At 39.3% G+C, this 19,299-nt stretch overlaps 1 protein-coding gene across 1 annotated transcript in view; it reads right to left on the bottom strand.

Moving 5' to 3' along the window:
- Window positions 1–19,299, bottom strand: part of PREX1 (phosphatidylinositol-3,4,5-trisphosphate dependent Rac exchange factor 1) — a 2,105,011-nt gene that overhangs the window by 229,478 nt on the left and 1,856,234 nt on the right. The window contains exon 28 of the mRNA XM_044089931.1: window positions 8,266–8,348. Coding sequence (XP_043945866.1) covers window positions 8,266–8,348 — 83 coding nt within the window. The remainder of the gene's footprint in view (window positions 1–8,265; window positions 8,349–19,299) is intronic.

The following is a 19,299-nucleotide window of genomic DNA, read 5'->3' on the forward strand; positions in this document are numbered from 1 at the left end:
GTCCATGCAAAGGGAGACAGAAAAAAGGTATATGGACCAGTAAAAGTGCATTCCCTCAGAGATCAACCAAAAACAGTAATAACACACCTTTTATAACTCCCAATGAGGACTGTCCTTAATGGCTCAAAAACTGGTCAGAAATCCAGGCTGTAAACCACTAGTGTGGAATGAGTTAGAGGACAGCCCAAGACACAATGATCAGAAGGCCATGTACTGCAGTAAAGGAGTAGCTAAGGATGCCTAACTTCATAATTCACAATCAGATACACTGTCACAACTCACTACAAATAAAAACTCTTTCATCTATGGACACCATCATAACTCATAAAAAAGCTCATCTCTGTACACTATCACATTTCATAAAATAAAACTCACAAATTTGTGTACATCATCATAATTCACAATTAGGTACACTCTCACAACTCTCTACAAATAAAAACTCTCTCATCTATGTACACCAGTGGTGCCCAACGTCCAGCTCCAGGGCCAAATCCGGCCCTTGAAGCAACACCATCCGGCACCCACAGAGTAACCAAAAATTTTTAAAAAAGTGAAAAAATGCTATGCCTTATTCCAGTCACACAAACTTTCCAGCAAGTGCTTACTTATCCAACTGACAGCAGTTGCACACACCTCTAATTTTAGCTGAGGAAGTAACTATTCTTTGTTTTTTATAACTTGTAGTCTGTAAACAGTAGTAACTTTCTGCAAGTGTTTGTAATAAGTCATGGCTGCAAGCTAGAATAAAGTTAAATGCAAAGTTAATGTAGAAAACAGGCAATTTTATGACTGCTGTCTTAAGTAAAAATGCCAGTCACCTGTACCCACCTGTACCTATTGTTAACTTGTAACGACTTACTATGTTTTGAGGTGGCCCGCAGAAGCATTAAGAATTCGTGTAATGGCCCTCACCACAAAAAGGTTGTGCACCACTGATGTACACCATCATAGCGCATATGAATAAAACTCATCTGTGGACACTGGCATAATATTACAAATAAAAACTCTCCCATTTGTGGACACTGTCATAACTTAATATAAATAAAAGTCTCTCTTCCATGGGCACTGTCACAACTCATTATAAATAAAAACTCTCATCTATGAACATTGCAGTGACATATATAAATCTCCATCATAATTCATGAAAATAATACTGGCTTATCTGTGGATACCAAAAACACATTGACCTACACTGTCATAACTCATACAAATAAAACTCTATCATCAGTAGAACTTTCACAGATCTCATCTGCATATACTATTATGACTCATTTGAATAAACCTCTCCTAACTTCTGACACAGTTGAAACTCACTGTAAATTAATAAAACTATCTTACCTGTGGACATTGTCATAACTCATGCATGGACACTGCTATATCTCATCATGAATAAAAAATACAGTTGTGTACACTTACCATAAATGTAGATGTTCGAGTGTATTCATTGTTGCAGTCATCACATTTGGTTATACTGCCAGGGGCCCGAATACCAGAGGCTTAGTATTTCTGCATCAGTTGCTGTCACTCCAGGACTGATGTCAGGTCGTCAGTGGTATAAAATCAGGCAGCCGGTGTCATTACATCAGTTTTTCTTGCCCTAATTGTCTGGAGCCCCCAAATAGGGAGCTAGTTTCTGGTGGAAGAACACCACCAGCAGGAAGTAAATACCAAAAATTCCCTGTAAGGAGGGAGAGAGAGAGAGAGAGATAGAGAGAAACAAGAGGGATGGGGGGGGGGGGGACCAGGACTGCATCAGTGAATACACTCGAACATCTACATTTATGGTAAGTGTACACAACTGTACTATGTTCTTTGTGTTTCACTGTTACATCACATGTGGGTTGATTCCCAAAGCTGAAGAAAAGGATGGAGGCAGTCAAGAAGAGTTGGGGCTGGCTAGGATGCCCTGCAGGACTCAGTGGCAAAGCCTGCCCTGGATTTGGAGAAGATAGTCAATTGGTAATGCTTGGTGAAAGTATGAACAGATGTCCATGTTGCAGCCTCCAGGATGTCCCTGGTGGGGACCCCTCTGAGAAAAGCTGCAGAGGTGGAGGTTGCCCTGGTGGAATGTGTCCTGACCCCCTTTGGGGGTGGTTTCCCATGCTGTTTGTAGCAAAAATTGATGCAGTGTGCTATCCATTTGGAGATTGTTTGTTTGGATATGGCCTTGCCCCCTGCCCCTGCTGTGAAGCTGACTTGCAATTGATCAGTTTTTCTAAAAGCTTTGGTCCTGTCCAAATAGAATCTGAGCTGTCTGTGCACATCTAGAGAGTGCAGAATCCTCTCCCCCTTGTTTTGTGGGTTAGGGAGAAAGGTGGACAAATGAATGGATTGGTTGAGAGCCACACTGGACACCACTTTAGGCATGAAGGATGGGTTAGTCGTGAGGGAAACCCTGTCAGCATGGAAAATGATTAAGGGCTCTACAGCCATGACTGCTTGTAGCTCTGATACTCTTCTAGCTGAAGTGATGGCCAGAGCAAGACTGTCTTCCAAGAGAGGAATTTTAACTCTGCTGAAGCTGCAGGTTCAAAGAGGGGTAGGGTGTGCTTTTCCATCGCAAAGTTAAGGTCCCAGGCTGGGGTAGGAGCTCTTCTGGGTGGCCTTAAGTTGTTACCCCTCTTAGAAACTGTTTGATGAGAGGATGTGAGAAGAGAGGTGGCTTTGTGCTGTAATGAGCAGAGATGGCTGAGGCATGAATTTTAATAGAAGAGAAGGATAGACCCCTGTGTAGTAGGTCTACTAGGTAATCCAGGATGATAGGTAGGGAGGGCTGTGCCATTCCAGCTCCTTTAGCCTGGATCCAGATGCAAAATCTTTTCCACTTGTCAGCATAGGATTTTCTAGTGCTGGGGTGTCTGGCCTCACGTATAACATTTAGGACTTGTTTGCTTAGGCTGGCAGCTTGCAGAGAGGTCAGGGAATAAGCCAGGCTGCCAGGTTGAGGGTCTGCAATTGGGGATGTATGAATTCTCCATTCCTCTGGGTCAGGAGTGCTGGGATCTGAGGTAGGTGCCATGGTGGCAGGGGTGACATGCTGTGCAGCAGTGGGTACCAGCGCTGACATGGCCAGTCTGGTGCAATCAGGATTGCCCTTGGTTTTTCCTCCCTTATTTTGAGCAGTACCATTGAAATGAGTGGTAGAGGGGGATATGCATAGACCGAGAGGTTTACCCACTGGAAGGATAGAGCATCCACTTTCCAGGCCTTGCTCTGAGGTTCCCTGGTGCAGAATTTGCTGAGCTGATGATTGGAGTGGGAGGCAAAGAAGTCCAGCTTCGGGGTGCCCCATCTCTGGGTTACAAGGGTGAAGGTTTTGTGGTCTAGCTGCCACTCATGTGGGTTTAGCAGGTTCCTGCTTAAGTTGTCTGTCAGAGAGTTTAGGGACCCTGACAGGAATTGTGCTAGCAGGTGTAGTTGCATGGCTGAGGCTGTGTGCCAAAGGGTCATGGCAAGCTTGCAGAGTGGATAAGAGCAAGTTCCTCCCTGCTTGTTGATATACCACACCGCTATGGTGTTGTCTGTTTTAATCAGTACAGGCCCCGGGGAGAGTAGGGGTCTGAAAGCTGTCAGGGCATTCTGAACAGCTAGCATCTCCTTTTGGTTGATGTGCAGATGTATTTGATTTGGGCCCCAATGGCCCTGAATGCACCTGCCGTCCAGGTGTGCATCCCAGGCATAGTCTGATGCATCTGTGGCGAGGGTCTGGGCAGCATGGGGTTGAGAGAAGGGGAGTCCCTTGTTGTGGTTGCAATGTGCTGCCCACCAAAGGAAATCTTTCCTTAGACAAGGTACCATTGGTATGATAGTTTCCAGGTCTTGTTGACACCAAAGGCTTTTTAGGTACCATTGTAACTTCCTCATATGTAGTCTGGCATATGGAATGAGTAGAATGCACAAGACCATTCACTCTACAGCTTGCATGATTATTGTGGATAACTGGGTTCTGGTGGATAGTTGAGAGAAGTAGCCTGTCAGGTAGGCTTGTTTTTCTGGGGTAAGTAATGGCATCTGGGATGCTGTGTCCAGGCTTGCTCCCAGGAATACAATTTTTTGTGTGGGGTCTAGTTTTGATTTCTTTTCATTGATAGCATACCCCAGGGAGGTCAGTAGGCCCTTTACAAAGGTCAGGTGCTGTAACAGTTTTTACTGACTGTCTGACTCAGGCAATCGTCTAAGTAGGGGTAAATTTGAATATTTCTTTGTCTGCAAAAAGCAATGGCTGGAGCCAGGCATTTTTTGAAAACTCTGGGAGTGGTGGATAAGCCAAAGGGAAGTGCAGAGAACTGAAAGTGCATAGATCCTACCCTGAAACGTAGATATTTCCTGTAAGTTTCCCTGACTGGGATGTGTGGGTAGGCCTCTTTTAGGTCTAGGATGGCTAACCAAGCATCCTTGGAAAGCACTGGAAGAAGCTGCTGGAGGGTGAACATTTTGAATTTTGGTATCACCAGAAGGGTGTTTAGAATGGATAGATAGAGGATTGGGTGCCATGTGCCCTCTTTTCGGGGTACCAGGAAGAGTCTGGAGTAGAAATCTTGGCCCATCTGTTCTGCAGGAACATGCTGTATTGCCATCATGGAGAGCAGGGAAAGGACTTGCTTTTTGGCCTCTGCCCACTGGTTTGGAGGAAGATCTGGGAACCCTTTTGGGGTTGGCAGAGTGTGGAAATAAAACTTGTATCCTTGGGACACTATGTTGAGGACCCATCGGCCATTGGTAATTGATGCCCAGTTGCTTGCATGGATGGAGAGTTTTCTTCCTAGGGACACAAGCAAGTGGGCAGAGGTACGGGGTGGTGATGTAAAGTCATTGTGCATTCTTACCATAAGGGCGTGGCTTTGCACTCCCTAGTTTTGAAGAATAGGAACTCCACTGTTTAAATCTCTGCATTCCCTGTGGCTGCTGTCTCGGGGGTCTGCTTCCCCTGGGTCTGGGCTGAGTTGGCCTGGAGGAGGCAGGAAAGGACCAGTGCTTGGAGAGGCAATGCCTACTGAACCTTGGAGGCTGGACCAGTAAGAAGTCTTTAAATGTCTGCATAGATTTAGCTTTTTCTTCCATCTTTTTTAAGATCTCTTCTGCCTTGGTGCCAAATAAATTGTCTTTGTTCAATGGTGCGTCCAATAATTTGGATTTGACATGGTCTGGCAAGGTCTGTTCCTTAAGCCAAGCATGCCTTCTAAGGACAGAACCAGTGACTGCTGCCCTGCAAGATGCTTCTAGGGCGTCAAAGCTACATTGCAAGGTTAGAAACTTGACTTGCAGAATGCATTAGCTCTTGTAATTCTTTATTTTCTGCACAAGCAGGAAAGTAAGATATTTTTTGTTTGAGGAGTTCTATGGAGAGCTGCTGATATTTTGGCATGTGGAACTGACAATTTAATGCTCTAATAGCAAGAGTAGCACAGTTGTATACTTTTTTACCCCATCTGTGTAAAGCTCGGTAATCCCTATCTGAGGAGGTGGGATTCTTAGCTTAGATTGCTTTAATTCCTTTAGGTCCTTGAGAGATGACCTCTGGGTCAGCAGTAGGATTTTTGAAAAGGAATTTGTGAGAGTCAGGGACTCTGTAGTATCTGTCAGGTTTCCTGAGAGCAGGAGGAATGGTGTCAGGAGTCAAACTGAATTCCATAAAAACATCATCCACAACATCCAGGACAGGAGGAATTGCCAAAGGTCTGTGCTGTGGTAAATCTAAGAATTCCCTCAGTCTCTTTTTTGACTGAGGATAGTCTTGACATTCCCAATGGAAATGCTCCCTTAAAGTATGAAGGGTTTCTCCAAATGAAAAATCCTCGGGTGGAGAGGCAGAAGGAATGGATTCCTCTGCATCAGAATCCTCATAAGCAGAGAGAGAGGTTGCATGTGTTCATATTCAGAAGCATCAGAGTCATCGGACTCCTGTTCAGATAAAACTACTGGGGACAAGTCTCTTTCTTTTGGAAGAGGTAATCTGGCTTCCCCTAATAAGCATAATAAGGTCTTCTGCCATTTTAAGCATTTGAGATTGTGGCAAGGAAGCAGGTGCCTGAGCTTGGGTTGTTGTGTTTTTTGAGCGTAGTTCATACCCTGAACCTTAGAAACTCGGTAGTTTTAGAAAGAAGTGAAGATGCTAAAAAAGTCTTCAGTTTGTATCAAGTATCAGTAGTGCGAAGTAATTCCTCGGAAGCCGGTGCCTGCTCAGCGGCTCCGGACCCATCCAAGGTATTGACATCCACAGGATCCTTAGTGGAAGAAGAATCTCGCGGCATACCAGACTCCGAAAGGGTCTCGGTAGCTGCCTACAAATCCACAAAAGCAGGCATTAGGGTCTGCAAAAGCACCTCAGTGAGGACTGGAGAACTGACGACTAGCTTGGCGGAAGCATCGTCGGCAGTTTTGGACCTGTGCGGTCTGTCTCTGTCTTTATCCTTACGTTTTTTCGGAATATCGTTAGTCAGAAAGCTTACCAAAGCCATATCAGAATACGAGGACTGAGAGCGAAAAAATATAGCTACAATAAGGGCCCAATGATGTATAGTTCTGGCATTGAACAAAGCACAAAAGCAACAGTGAGGGACATCGTGGTCTGAGCCTAAACAGGTGATGCAGTAAGAATGGCAGTCTCGATGTGGTATTTGCTTTCCACAGGCGAGACAATTGTTAACTTTTTCTGACATCGGTTAGAGCAAGAAAAAAGGTTCCCCAATTGGGTACTTAGCTTTAGAAGACTTTAACTTCAATTCGGAAATGAAAAATCAGGTAACGGCCAACCGGCACACATGTGAACTGCTTCTGCTGTGGGCTCCTCGGCAAGAAAGACTAATGTAACGGTGTCGGCTGCCTGATTTTATACCACTGACGACCTGATGTCAGTCCTGGAGTGACAGCAACCGATGCAGAAATACTAAGCCTCTGGTATTCGGGCCAACTGAGGGCTACCTCTGGCAGGATAACCCAAATGTGATGACTGCAACAGTGAAACACAAAGAACATCGTGATTGTGTACACTGTCATAATTCATGTAAATAATACTCTCTCTCTCTTACCATTGTACACAGTCACTCATTATAAATAAAACTCACTTGTCTGTGGACCCTATCATAACTCATTATAAGTAAAACACTTTCATTTGTGTTCATCGCCATAACTCATACAAATAAAGTTATCATCTGTGGACAGACTCATAAATAAAACTTGCTCATCTGTGGACTCCTTCATAATTCATTAGAAGTAAAACACTTTCATCTGTGGTCACCACCATAACTCATACAAATAAAGATTTTATCTGTGGACAGACTCGTTTTAAATAAAACCCGCTTATCTTTGGATACTGACACAACTCACCCTAAATAAAATGACTGCATCGGCGGACACTGTCATAACTTTCTAAATAAAATAAGTTAATTTGTCAGTAAATTAGAAAGGGTGAAGCAAAGGGGGCAACTGCCACAGGCACAAAGTGTTAGGAGGCACAATCGGCCATCCAGTCCATCATCCCAATCACTCTGTAGTGCATACTGGCTTTTAAAAGCTGAAACTGTATTTATGGTTAAACCTGAGCATTATAGCACTGTGTGGCTTCTAAACTGTAGCAACTGCTTGCTGTATTTGTAAAAAGCAGTTTGCTACAGTTTAAAAGAACAAAAAGATTTTTTTTTTCTTCTTTTTTTTTGAAGTAAATCCATGGCACTGTAGTAAAACGACTGCATATATGGACACTACCATAGTTTACTCTAAATACAACAACTGCATTTGTAGAGACCATTATAACTCATGGGAAATAAAACCATCTCATCTGTGAACACTGTCACAGGTCATTATAAAAGAAACTATTTCATGCTGGGTTTGAACCCTTGCACAATGATCTCACTAAATGCAAGTATTACACTCCATTTACTTCTCTACTCTAGTACTCTATGCTGATTACCTGTAATAACAAATAAGCTAAACTCATTTTAGAATTAAAAAAATATATATATTTTTACCAATCTTTATACTGTTTCCTCTATATTCATATATATTTTTCTCTCCTATGTTGTTTGTTCTCAGTATTTTTTAGCTTAATCCTACTATAAGACTCTATACCAGCCTCTCTCATGTGCAATCTGAATAATGTATTATAACTCTTGTTACTATTGTATATAATGTATTATTTGTTACTGTCTATGCTTGGAGCTTTTCTCCCCAGGCCTCTACTGAAAATGGACATATATCCAGTTAGACTAGCCCGGTCAACAAATGTAAAATAAAATAAAATAAAATAAATAAATAAAGTTTACTTACTTGATTGAAGAGATGCTCAAGGCAGCCATGGAGCTTATCTTGTTTGTCTGAAGGAATTCTCATATCACAAGGTAGTTCATCTCCTAAAGGACACAAAAAAAGAAAAGTGGCTTGACCACATTTGCAATGACATTACATATAGTTTTTCCTTAATGCTTAATGGAACACCGTTATGTCAGAAATATTTCACACACAAGGCTCGGGCTTAGCATGTGCTTACTGTAAGACAAAGACTAATATTAATATATGTAATAGTTTAATGGCCAATTCATGAGCTGCTGGCAGGCACATGATAAAGTTAGTTATGCGGGACACCTTTTAAATAGCAAAAGTGTACTCACAGCATCAAATCATGATAGGGTTAAATAAATAATACCAAAGGTTAGGGTTTTGAAACATGGTTTTCCAAAGCTGCAGTTCTAAAACTTAAAACTCAGAATTCCTACAGCCCACTCCATCAAACCTATGCAAAATATAAGTACTGCTTAGAAAAGAAGATAGAATGGTCTCTGTTCTCCCACAAACCTTGAACAGACCTGAACAACACTAACTCCAAGGATACCAATGCATTAGGCAGTGCCATGGTGACTCTTGCAGGTAAATTGTTGGCCCCTAGTAACAATATCTGCTGCAATGTAGCATAACACTACAGGCGGTATTCATAAAGATAGTTTGCAGGTCCTCTGCTCAATTTGGCAGAGTTGCACTGTTCGGCTATAATGTTATTCAAAGACATGCATAATTACCATACTCCGGATATCATTAAGGTGTGAATGTCTTTGAATTGATTCTTATTACAACTAAAACAAATGTGGGCAGGAACTTCCATTGAAAAGACTGCAACTGTATAGTGTTGAGTTGTAACCTAGATTCTGCTCAGTTAGGGAAAATTTATTTCCTTACTGAAATGAATGGGCTAATACTGCAAAACCCTTTGTGTAAACTGTGCAGTATGAATGTGTTTCAATCACTGTACCATGCACCTTCCACCATGGCATGGAAGTCTGATGAACATAAGCCAATTTACAAAAAGCAGCTCACAACATTGCCACTTACCTGCCCACAGCTGTGGAACTAAACAGTGAAGTTCCACTTGTTGCTCAGATGTACAGCAAGGTGTTAACAATTCCTTTTCATTTCAGTACTACAGGAAGCCACTGAAGACAATCTTACATAGTATAAAAATGATTACCTCTACTGATTTTAACGGCTTCACAACATTGCGACTTCAACAGCCTCAGTATTGTGCAGACTAGTTTGAACCCTTGTCATTTGATCACCCATACATGCATCATGGTAAGAGAATGACAGCTAGGTGACGAGAATAAAGGAGAGGGGCAGAAGGAAGAGGGTTATAGCCACTGAAGACATGAATCCTCCAGGAGCAGACTAGGAGAAACCAACGTCCAGGACAGAGACAGAAAGACAGTCAGACAGAGAAAGATTTGATTGAGGTCTTGAACCTTGAAGGTCCAACTCAAAATAAATGTGAGATATGATTGCACCAGAAAAGACATAACTCTGAATATGGCTCTACCAAAGTAGGCAGGATCAGGAAGGAACAGGTAAAGGTACCATTAGTCAGCAGTGATCGTGCCACTGTGTGGGTTACTGGAAAAACCTAGGAACACAACTCTAATACTCTAGAATTTTGGGGACTAGATTATAATGAACAGGGGACTGGGAAAAAACTGACACAGCTATGGGAATCGGTCAGTACTCAAGGCAATGGACAAGGGTGTTATGAAGATCCAAAAGGCAAAAAAGAAGACACTCGGGTAAGGTTTCTGATTAGGGCAAAAGAAAGGCCAAACAAGTTGTGGAGAAATGGAGGAGGCATGGTACAAGGACACAAGAAGAAGGGCAACAAAGGAGGAGATGTAGCAAAGGCATAAGCTAAAAGGGCGTTAACAGAAGGACCAAGAGGGGCAATTAAGTCTTCTTTAGGTATATATCATAAAGAAGGAAGGAAGGGCAGTAAAGACCTTGCTAAGACAAGCAAAGATGAGAGGCGGTTCATGGAACTCCAGTCTGTACAAAGGAAGTTAGAATGGAGGGTGTCATGCTGAGGTATTTGGGACAGAATGGGGAGAAAACAGAAACTAGAATACAGACAGAAGAGGCTGTGAGGGTACTGAATTCCCAGGAATGGCAATCACAAGGACTGCTTCCCAGGGTCCCCAGGAATGTACTGGCAGGTTCTCAGATGTCGGTTTCCAACAAGTTACTGGTCACTGCATTTTCCTGGACTAAAAGATAGCAACTGAGAAATGCTTGTACAAGGACTAGGAGTAAGAGAACAAACCCAGGGAGCCATACGTCTAATAGCATAACAGCAGTCAAAGGGAAAGTCATGGCTGGAATCCTGAAGCAATGGCCAGTTACTGTCCTTGAGGACAATAATCTCTAGGACAACCACCATCACATGACCAGAGAGAGAGCAAAAAAGAATTGAGACAAACTTGATCCAGTTTTATGACTGTTTTTTAGAAGAACCAGATGTGAAGGCTGGTAGATGTATTCTACCTGGACATCACCAATATATTTAATGCAATCTTACTCACATGGTTACTATAGAAAGTGGCAGGATTGAGAGAAGGATCAAAGCCTGAGGAAATGTACTGCCACTGACTGTGTGACACAAAGGGATAAGGCACTATGATATAGGTCACCTAGGATCAACTAGAAATGTTGACTGAAAAACAGCTATTTTGGTGAAGCACTATAATACACAGAAGTCTGACCAAGTGTCCAGGTACCCAGGTGAACTGTGCACGTCAAGCAGTGTGAGAAAGTGAGCAACACACAACCTAAGAGTATGAATTAATGCACAACATTCTGCTGGGAACACATCTTTTAATGTGATCATAACAAGTCATACCAATACATATGAAATAGATGCCACGTTTTAGTAGCTAAGAGATGCCTGTCTAACTTAAGACTAACACATAAACAGAACAGTTTAAATAAATGTGCACTCAGCATAACATCTGAATTTTGATAATACTATGTGCACTGCATCTGGACTCCCTGTGGTCTCACATTACTCTTCAAATTTCTCTCATCAAGTTCCATACTCAATGAAGGTATCCCCCATTCCCTTTTTAGTCCATGAAGGCATCCCTACAGCTAGGAAAATTAATGCGTCTATATTACGTGATCGAAGATTTAGTTAGTCGAGTAACTAAAGCTTGATCACTAAATATCGAAAATGCAAAACTGCGAATGGAGGTTTCCACGCAAGGAAACAATGCCGTAGTCCCAACAAAAAAAAAAAACATTAAACACAAATTAAGTGGGAGGCTTTGCCCCCCACCCCCTAACTAAATATACCAACTCAAATGTCCCCTTTTTCCTATTTTATTTGCTTTGGCTATAGAAATACTTGCAGAAATAATACACAATAATCCAAGAATAAAAGGAATAGAAGTCTATGACCAGTACATATCTAAAATAATTATTTTTGCTGATGATATTTTATTAACCCTATCAAACTTCAGAGAGTCATTAGGAGAGCTAGAAGAAGTAATGGAGACATTTTATAAGATTTCAGGTCTACACTTTAATAGATCAAAATTAAAATTTCTATTTTTAAATAAGAAAAAAGAACTACAAGTTACAGATAAATCCATCACAGGAAAAGAAGAACTTACACTAAATTATTTAGGAATAGTTTTATGCAAAAATATAAATGAAACAATATTAATAAATTATAAAAACATTATTGAAGCAATAAAAATATATATAGAAAAGTGAAACAAAATTATATTAACTTTTGAAGACAGATTGCAATTAATAAAAATGGTCTTATTGCCAAAAAATACTACATATACCATTAGCAATACAGTTAATTCCTGAAAGATGCATTTTTAAAGAAATAAACTCATGTTAAATAAAATGCTATGGTATCCCAAAAAGAATATAATATCTCTGACTCTTCACATTAGACCCTGGAAACAAGGAGGATTGAACTTCCCAGAAATAAAAACACATATTTATACATTTATACATGACTCTCTGAAGTTTGATAGGGTTAATAAAATATCATCAGCAAAAATAATTATTTTAGATATGTACTGGTCATAGACTTCTATTCCTTTTATCGGGCGGCACAGTGGTGCAGCGGTTAACGTTGTCGCCTCACAGCAAGAGGTTCTCCAGTTCGATTCTCGGCTGGGGTGCCTTCTGTGTGGAGTTTGCATGTTCTCCCTGTGTTCGCGTGGGTTTCCTCCGGGTACTCCGGTTTCCTCCCACATTCCAAAGACATGCATCTGGAGCGTTTCTCCCCGGGCCTCCGCTGAAAACAGGCTCTGTTGAACCTAGTCGGACATTCCCGGTCAACAAATGTTAAATAAATAAATAAAAATAAAAAATATATAAAAGCATCTGTGCTTAAAACTACAATAGACTGAATGAACCCAAATTATTTTGCCAACTGGAAAGAATTAACAACGGCTATATTAACAAATGAATTTAATCTGTTAAAAAGATTTTTAATAGTAGACAAATCAAACAAACCCTGGTACATACTATGCATAAGTATACTATATAATATAACAAAACATTCTAAAACAACACTGACTAATCATAACATTAATTCCTTTAGGAAACTTATCAATGCAAAGATAGATCTAAAACTTTGGTTTGACCTTTTAACCCCATTTACCATCACTAACAACTTTCCTCACAAAATATATAGTGAAACCATAATCTCTTGGGAACAAAATGGATTCTTATGCTGGTTTCAATATGTAAATAAATTAAATGTTTTAGATATACATATGATAAAAACTGCTTACAATATTCTAACACAGGACTGGTTAACCTTACAAAGCATTCTAATGTACACATGATTTATGCAGATTAATTAATAATTCCTCATTTAAAGAAATTCCAAATCTAATATGTTTTCTGTATGAATTTATATATAATAGTTGTGAAAAGAAAAATTTCATTTCAAATCTATATAAAGAGTTAATAACATATAAAACAATTCCCAAACCATCATACTGGCAGTTCTTAACAAAAGGTCAGTCATTGCAGTTAACAGAAGAAAGTAAAACTAACATCTTACTATCAGTTAATTACACCTCTAACACACAGTACTGGAAAATATTTAACTGTAAATACTTACATAGAGCATTTTTAACACCAGATAGAATTAAAATGATCAATACTACTACAAATGTTTTTCACTGGAGGTGTGAAAAGTCAAATAAAGCAGACTGGATTCATATTTTTTATGAATGTAATAAAATTAAATCATATTGGAATGGAATCAATCATTTTTTACAAGCTTTATTTAATTAATCCTTTACCTTAACTAAAGTATTGATAATACTAAATGTAAATGAAGGTCCCTACCTGAATAAGACAAATATGTATTTGTTATGGACAATACTTGCTATATCTAGGAAATGCGTAACCAGAAGGTGGAATTCAAATACACCCCCGATCTTGGAAGAATTCTACACTTTACCACTTTACTGAAGAAAACTGCATCGATGGAAATAAAAATCAAAGAACTACGAATCTATCCCAGGCCACTGGTAAATAATCTTTGGAAGAAAGTTAAATCTTTGTTGGACACTCTGCAATAATCAATATTGTATCTCTGATAACTGATCTGTTAATTCTATATTTAATAACATACAATGTATATAACTGAAAGTCAGGCTATTGTAAATATTGTATATAGTTGTTTAAAATGATATTTAAATATATTATGTAAATGTTATTTTAATTGAAAATAAAAAAAATATTTAAGGAAAAAAATAAATATACCAATTCCGAGATCGCTCCACATTGTAGAAAGGGAAAAATCTGCATAATGGCCAAACAAACTGTTTTCCTGCATGGAAACTGCCATTTGCGGTTTTACGTTTTCGACATTTAGTGATCGAGCTTTAGTTACTTGACTAACTAAAGCTTCGATCCCATAACATAGACCCAAATTAACATGCATTCATTACAATCCCCATTTAAGACCCCCTTTGAAATGGATATCTTGTGGAAAGAAAATATGATGCAAGTTTTAAAAAAATGCCACTACTTACTAGTTAAACTATCAGCAGCTGGTAGGAGGGAACACACTCTTCTAAAAAAGCCAGAATAAAGACAGGAAAAAGACACACACACTGCAGGAGGCTTCTGAAAATTGGAGGATAGAGATGGTATCTGATAACTTTGCTTACCTTACATCAAAGGGCATTCTGCTGTGGGTTTATACTCACAAAGAACACAACAGTATTCTTGTAGGGGAGCAGAGACACACACTGGAACACTGGAAGGCAAATCAGGAGAGAATATCCAGCAGGACTGCATGCCTAAGAGTTGGCAAACATATGAACAAGTGTCTGCTGCACTGACTCATTTCATGGACACATTACTAAAGGACAGACAAAAAGCAGTGACCCCTCTGCTGAAACTACCTTTGCAGCATTACATAGCAGAACATGCTGCACGGATAGATTCCTGTCCCAGAGACTTCCCATGGTCTGGAACAAACTACCTATCTATATCAAACAAAGCTCCTCATTAGCATTCTTCAAGAAAAATCTTGATTGGATGGGAGACAGGAAATTCACCCCGGGGATCACTTCTGTAGCTCTGTTTGACAGGGGCACAGGAAAATAATTTCCTTGGGTGGCAAAAGCCAGGGTACCATTTGACTAGGCTTATATAAGCCCTAGGGCCAGTAGCCTAGTACCTACCTATGGACCTATTACCGAAATAATGACTCACTTTGTGATGGAAGAAAATAAAGTAAGGCTCAGGCTATGTGGAAATACTCTGTTCAGTGACAAAGAAATCCCTGCACCTTAGACCAAATTTAAATAAATAAATGACCTGCCCTCTTTTTTTTAAACACTTTTATTAATTTCACACATTGAACAATGACATGGGTACAAATACCATTAGAGAAAAGAAAACAAACCATTTAAAACATTTAATTAATGTTATGCATTGCACATATGTTTTCCTTTGAACAATTATCATCCACTCCCGTACTGCATAAATTCTGCTACAGCTGGCCTTTTACTTAGTACTTTCTTATCCCTTTCACTTTGCCTACAATACATTATTAATCTTCACAGGGAATGTGGTCTCTAGCCAGCAGTCTAAACGTCCTCTAGATCTTATCCCATTTTACTTCCTCCATAGTTATTTGGTTCCTTTGTCTACAATAAATTCAAGATTTTGCTTGTGTTATGTATATGAGTCTCAACTGTATGAATCTAAAGTGTCCCTTCAAATCAGGCAATCTGAAATTTATTTTTTCTACGGGAAGAAACAACTTATTCCACTTAACTACTGCCCTCTCTCCCTTCTTTCAACTCCTTATTAATTATGATCCAAAACTTCTACGTTGCTTGACAAAAATATGCCTGCTTGTAAAAAAAGCTAAAGGGACTAGAAATATTATCACTTCTTGTATCTTACTATCCATATCCATAATCAAGTGTTTCCAACTTCTCAGTTTTTGCATTATCTTTTGTATAGACTCTTCTCTCATATTGTCAGCTTCCTTAACAGAATGCTTTTTATTCCATATACCTAAATACTTCATCTTATCATGTCCCTTCCCTATAGATATACGTATTTCTGAACCAGTTCATCTGTGGGTACATAGTTTATTGCCTTTGTTTTATATTCAATCATTTTGTAACTTGAAAAGACCTGAATCTCTCTCAATATGTTCTACAACACTGAAATCTCCTTTTCTGGATATATCAAGTACAAAATATCAACTGCAAATAAAGCTAACTTTTTTGACTACCACAAGTTATTGAATTAGTCAGTTTCTCTCTCTCTCTCTTTTTTTTTTGCCAATGACTCTAAGTATAAAGCAAACAGCAAATAAAAGCAGAAAGAAGACACCTTGTCTGATTCCTCTGACCAAATGCATACCGTTGGAGAGGAACCCCCTCACCTTAACTCTTGCCACATTTCCTTCAAATATCCTCCTAATTAACCCTATTTTTTATTACAGAACACAGACGCTACAATTGCCCTACTCATAAAATCGCTACTGAATTTATCAAATGCTGCCTCTGCAACCCACCAACAATAGTGACATTTCCTTATATTCTGCTTCCCTCTGGATCATTGTTGCTCTACTAATGTTGTCAAATGTTTGCCTCTCCACCACAAGTGATTCTTAACTTTAAATTTAGAAACGCACTTGGAATTCTCTTAGCTGGTATAGACCCAAACACTTCATAATCACAATTTAAAATTGAAATGAGTCTATATGAAGCTGGGTCTAAAGGGGCGTTACCCTGTTTGCCTACACATATACATAACATATATATTATATAGTGGTGCTGCGGTAGCATTGTCGCCTCACAGTAAGACATTGTCCTGTTCGATTCTCAGCTAGAGCGTCTTCTGTGTGGAGACATGCGTGAATGGGCTTACCTTCATTGAAGGTTGTGCATCAGGGCCAGTAACTCGGCATGTAAAAATCTACTGCCAATCATTAGCAGACCGGAGTTCTGCTGTGGTGACCCCTAATCGGGAAAAGCCGAAAGACACAACAAGACACAATAACATATTATTATAATATGTATAATAAATATTATATATTAACACATATATATATATATATATATATATATATATATATATATATCTTTGTGTGTGTTTGTATAGCCACCATACTTTTCCTGGCATTGTTCCTCTTTTTAAAATATTGTTAAATAAAACCTGCCAGATCTTTATCACTTTCTTCCTTCCTAACCTTGAAACCACCTCAGCAACACCATCTGTTCTTTAAGACTTTCATGTTAATTGATCATACATCACCACTTTCATTTGATCTCTTCTATCATAGCTATTAATTCTTCAGCTCATCTTCCTCTAACCTTGGCAAATCTATTTCTTCCATAAATATTTACATTTATGCATTTCTTGGTTTCACAATTACTCTGCTTTACACAAATTTGCACAGACTTTCCAAAACATCTCCAATACTTATCAGCTGTTAGTTTTTTTTTGTCACAGGCTCCCTAAGTTTGGCATTAACTCCATCTAGTTTCTGCTCCTTAAGTCGTTATGTAAACAGTTTTGAGCTATGGTGCTGTTATAATGAATACTTAATTAACTGCAGCCATTCTAAATGAATGCATATTATCCAAACATTCCTTATTTCCCTTTAGCATTTACTCCTCTTCTTGTTCCATGAGATTCCCCCCTTTTTAGCAACACTTTAACCTTTGACAACCCCTCTAAGTAATTTCTATTAAATCTCTCCCGTATCTTTTTCTCTCTTACTTTTATCATATTTTAAATTCCTTTTTCATTTTCTTCCACTCCATACCTGTCCCTTCTGAAGAAATGCTGATCTTCCCTAGATATCAGATCGTTTCCACCAACCCCCTCCCTTTTAACAAATAAGTAGGGAAGTGTCAGTGTTTCATTTTAACTTCATTGCCCTGCATCTTCATTTTAGTTTTTATTGGTGTATGATTCGAAATAGTTATCAGATGATTTTTTAAAGCTTTTAAATACCCATGCTCCTGTGAAATGTAATTTCTATCTAGAGCAGCCCACTTTTTGCACCTTGAGAAATACTTTGTAAAGTTTTTCTGAGCCTTGCTAATAAATTTCCATCTTCCATTCTAAGTATTCTCATATTTTTCTTGAGAAATCTATACTCTTTTTGTTTTATTTTCCCTTCTTGGTCCTCCTGATACAGCCTCACTATTTCAAATCAGTTTCTAGTCATCTCCCGTAAACAATATTTCCAATATATAATAAATTCTAGCTCCCTCTTCCCTATGATAAGATTAAGTATTTAGGTATATGGATTAAAAAGCATTCTATTATGACAGCTAAGAATATGTGAGCACATACTAAATAAAATATAAAACAAAAATTGAGAATTTGGAACCGCTTGATCTTTTAACTCACAGCAAACATACAAATCCATGTACACTTTCCAAAAAAGGAAAGTTACCCCTCCATATATGGGCAGCTGTCCAAAATATACAGCTATGGCCACAAGCTTTACCTCTTCTAAAGTTAGGTTTAATCATGCTGTGAGTGTATGCTAGAGCCTTTGTCTTCTACTGCTCAGATACCATCTGTCCATGCTCTATCTCTTTCTCTGTCTCTGAAACTATCTCTATCTCTATTTCTCTCCAAGATGTGAAAAATAGCTTACATGCTTTCAGTTAACTGATTTTAGCTTTAAGAAAAAGTGCATTGGCTGCCATTAAATTAATAAACTAAATGGTCCAAATTCTTAACACCATGCATTGCAACTGATGTAGAGAAAAATTCCTCTTCCTGTGTCTAATGGATGACATGCACTCATCTGAGAAGTTGTAAGTCTAGAAAAATAAATGTTAGGTGCTTTATGGGTCAGTGACAGGTTGATCTGTGATAAGGGGTTACAGAGTTCATTGGTGGTGGCAGACTAGAAGGTACTGTGACTTCAGACTTTTTCTAAGTTCTCTCCCACACCTCTTCAGTCATATGTCACCAGACATTAAATAAGCCATTGAAATCTAATGCCAGGATGGAAATAACATCAGAAATGGGTATAGAAGGGGCTCTGCAACCAACTAGAGAGGGGGGTGGGACTGGGAGACATCTTCAGCGGCCCAGATTCCAGCCATGGAATGGACAGACAGACTTGGAATCTTCACAGACTAGGACTGTCCCCACCCATACGTATGCTGGGATCTTATTCCCCACATGAGATGCAAGGTAGTCACCTCTCTGCCAAACCTCCTCCATATCCAAAGAACTTTATCACTCCCATTGACTCCTTAGCAGACAAACAAGAAAAGTCCGAGACATCTGATGCCTTTGTAGCCTATGCAGATTTACAGCTGCAGCCACAAATGCCCTGGAGTGCTTAGCCCTCCATGGTTCTCCTGCCATCAGGTGTTGTTTGCAAGATCTTTCTGGAATGCAGACTCCATCTTGACCTGGTTCTTAATGATGAGGAAAGTCATGATCTTATCACATCTCCTATGCCTCACAGTATGACTGAAGTGCTGGCTGTATCTGCACAAAAGTACA

The sequence above is a fragment of the Protopterus annectens genome, chromosome 12.part0 (genome assembly GCF_019279795.1).
Source record: "Protopterus annectens isolate FY-2018-M chromosome 12.part0, PAN1.0, whole genome shotgun sequence".
Lineage (NCBI taxonomy): Eukaryota > Metazoa > Chordata > Ceratodontiformes > Protopteridae > Protopterus > Protopterus annectens.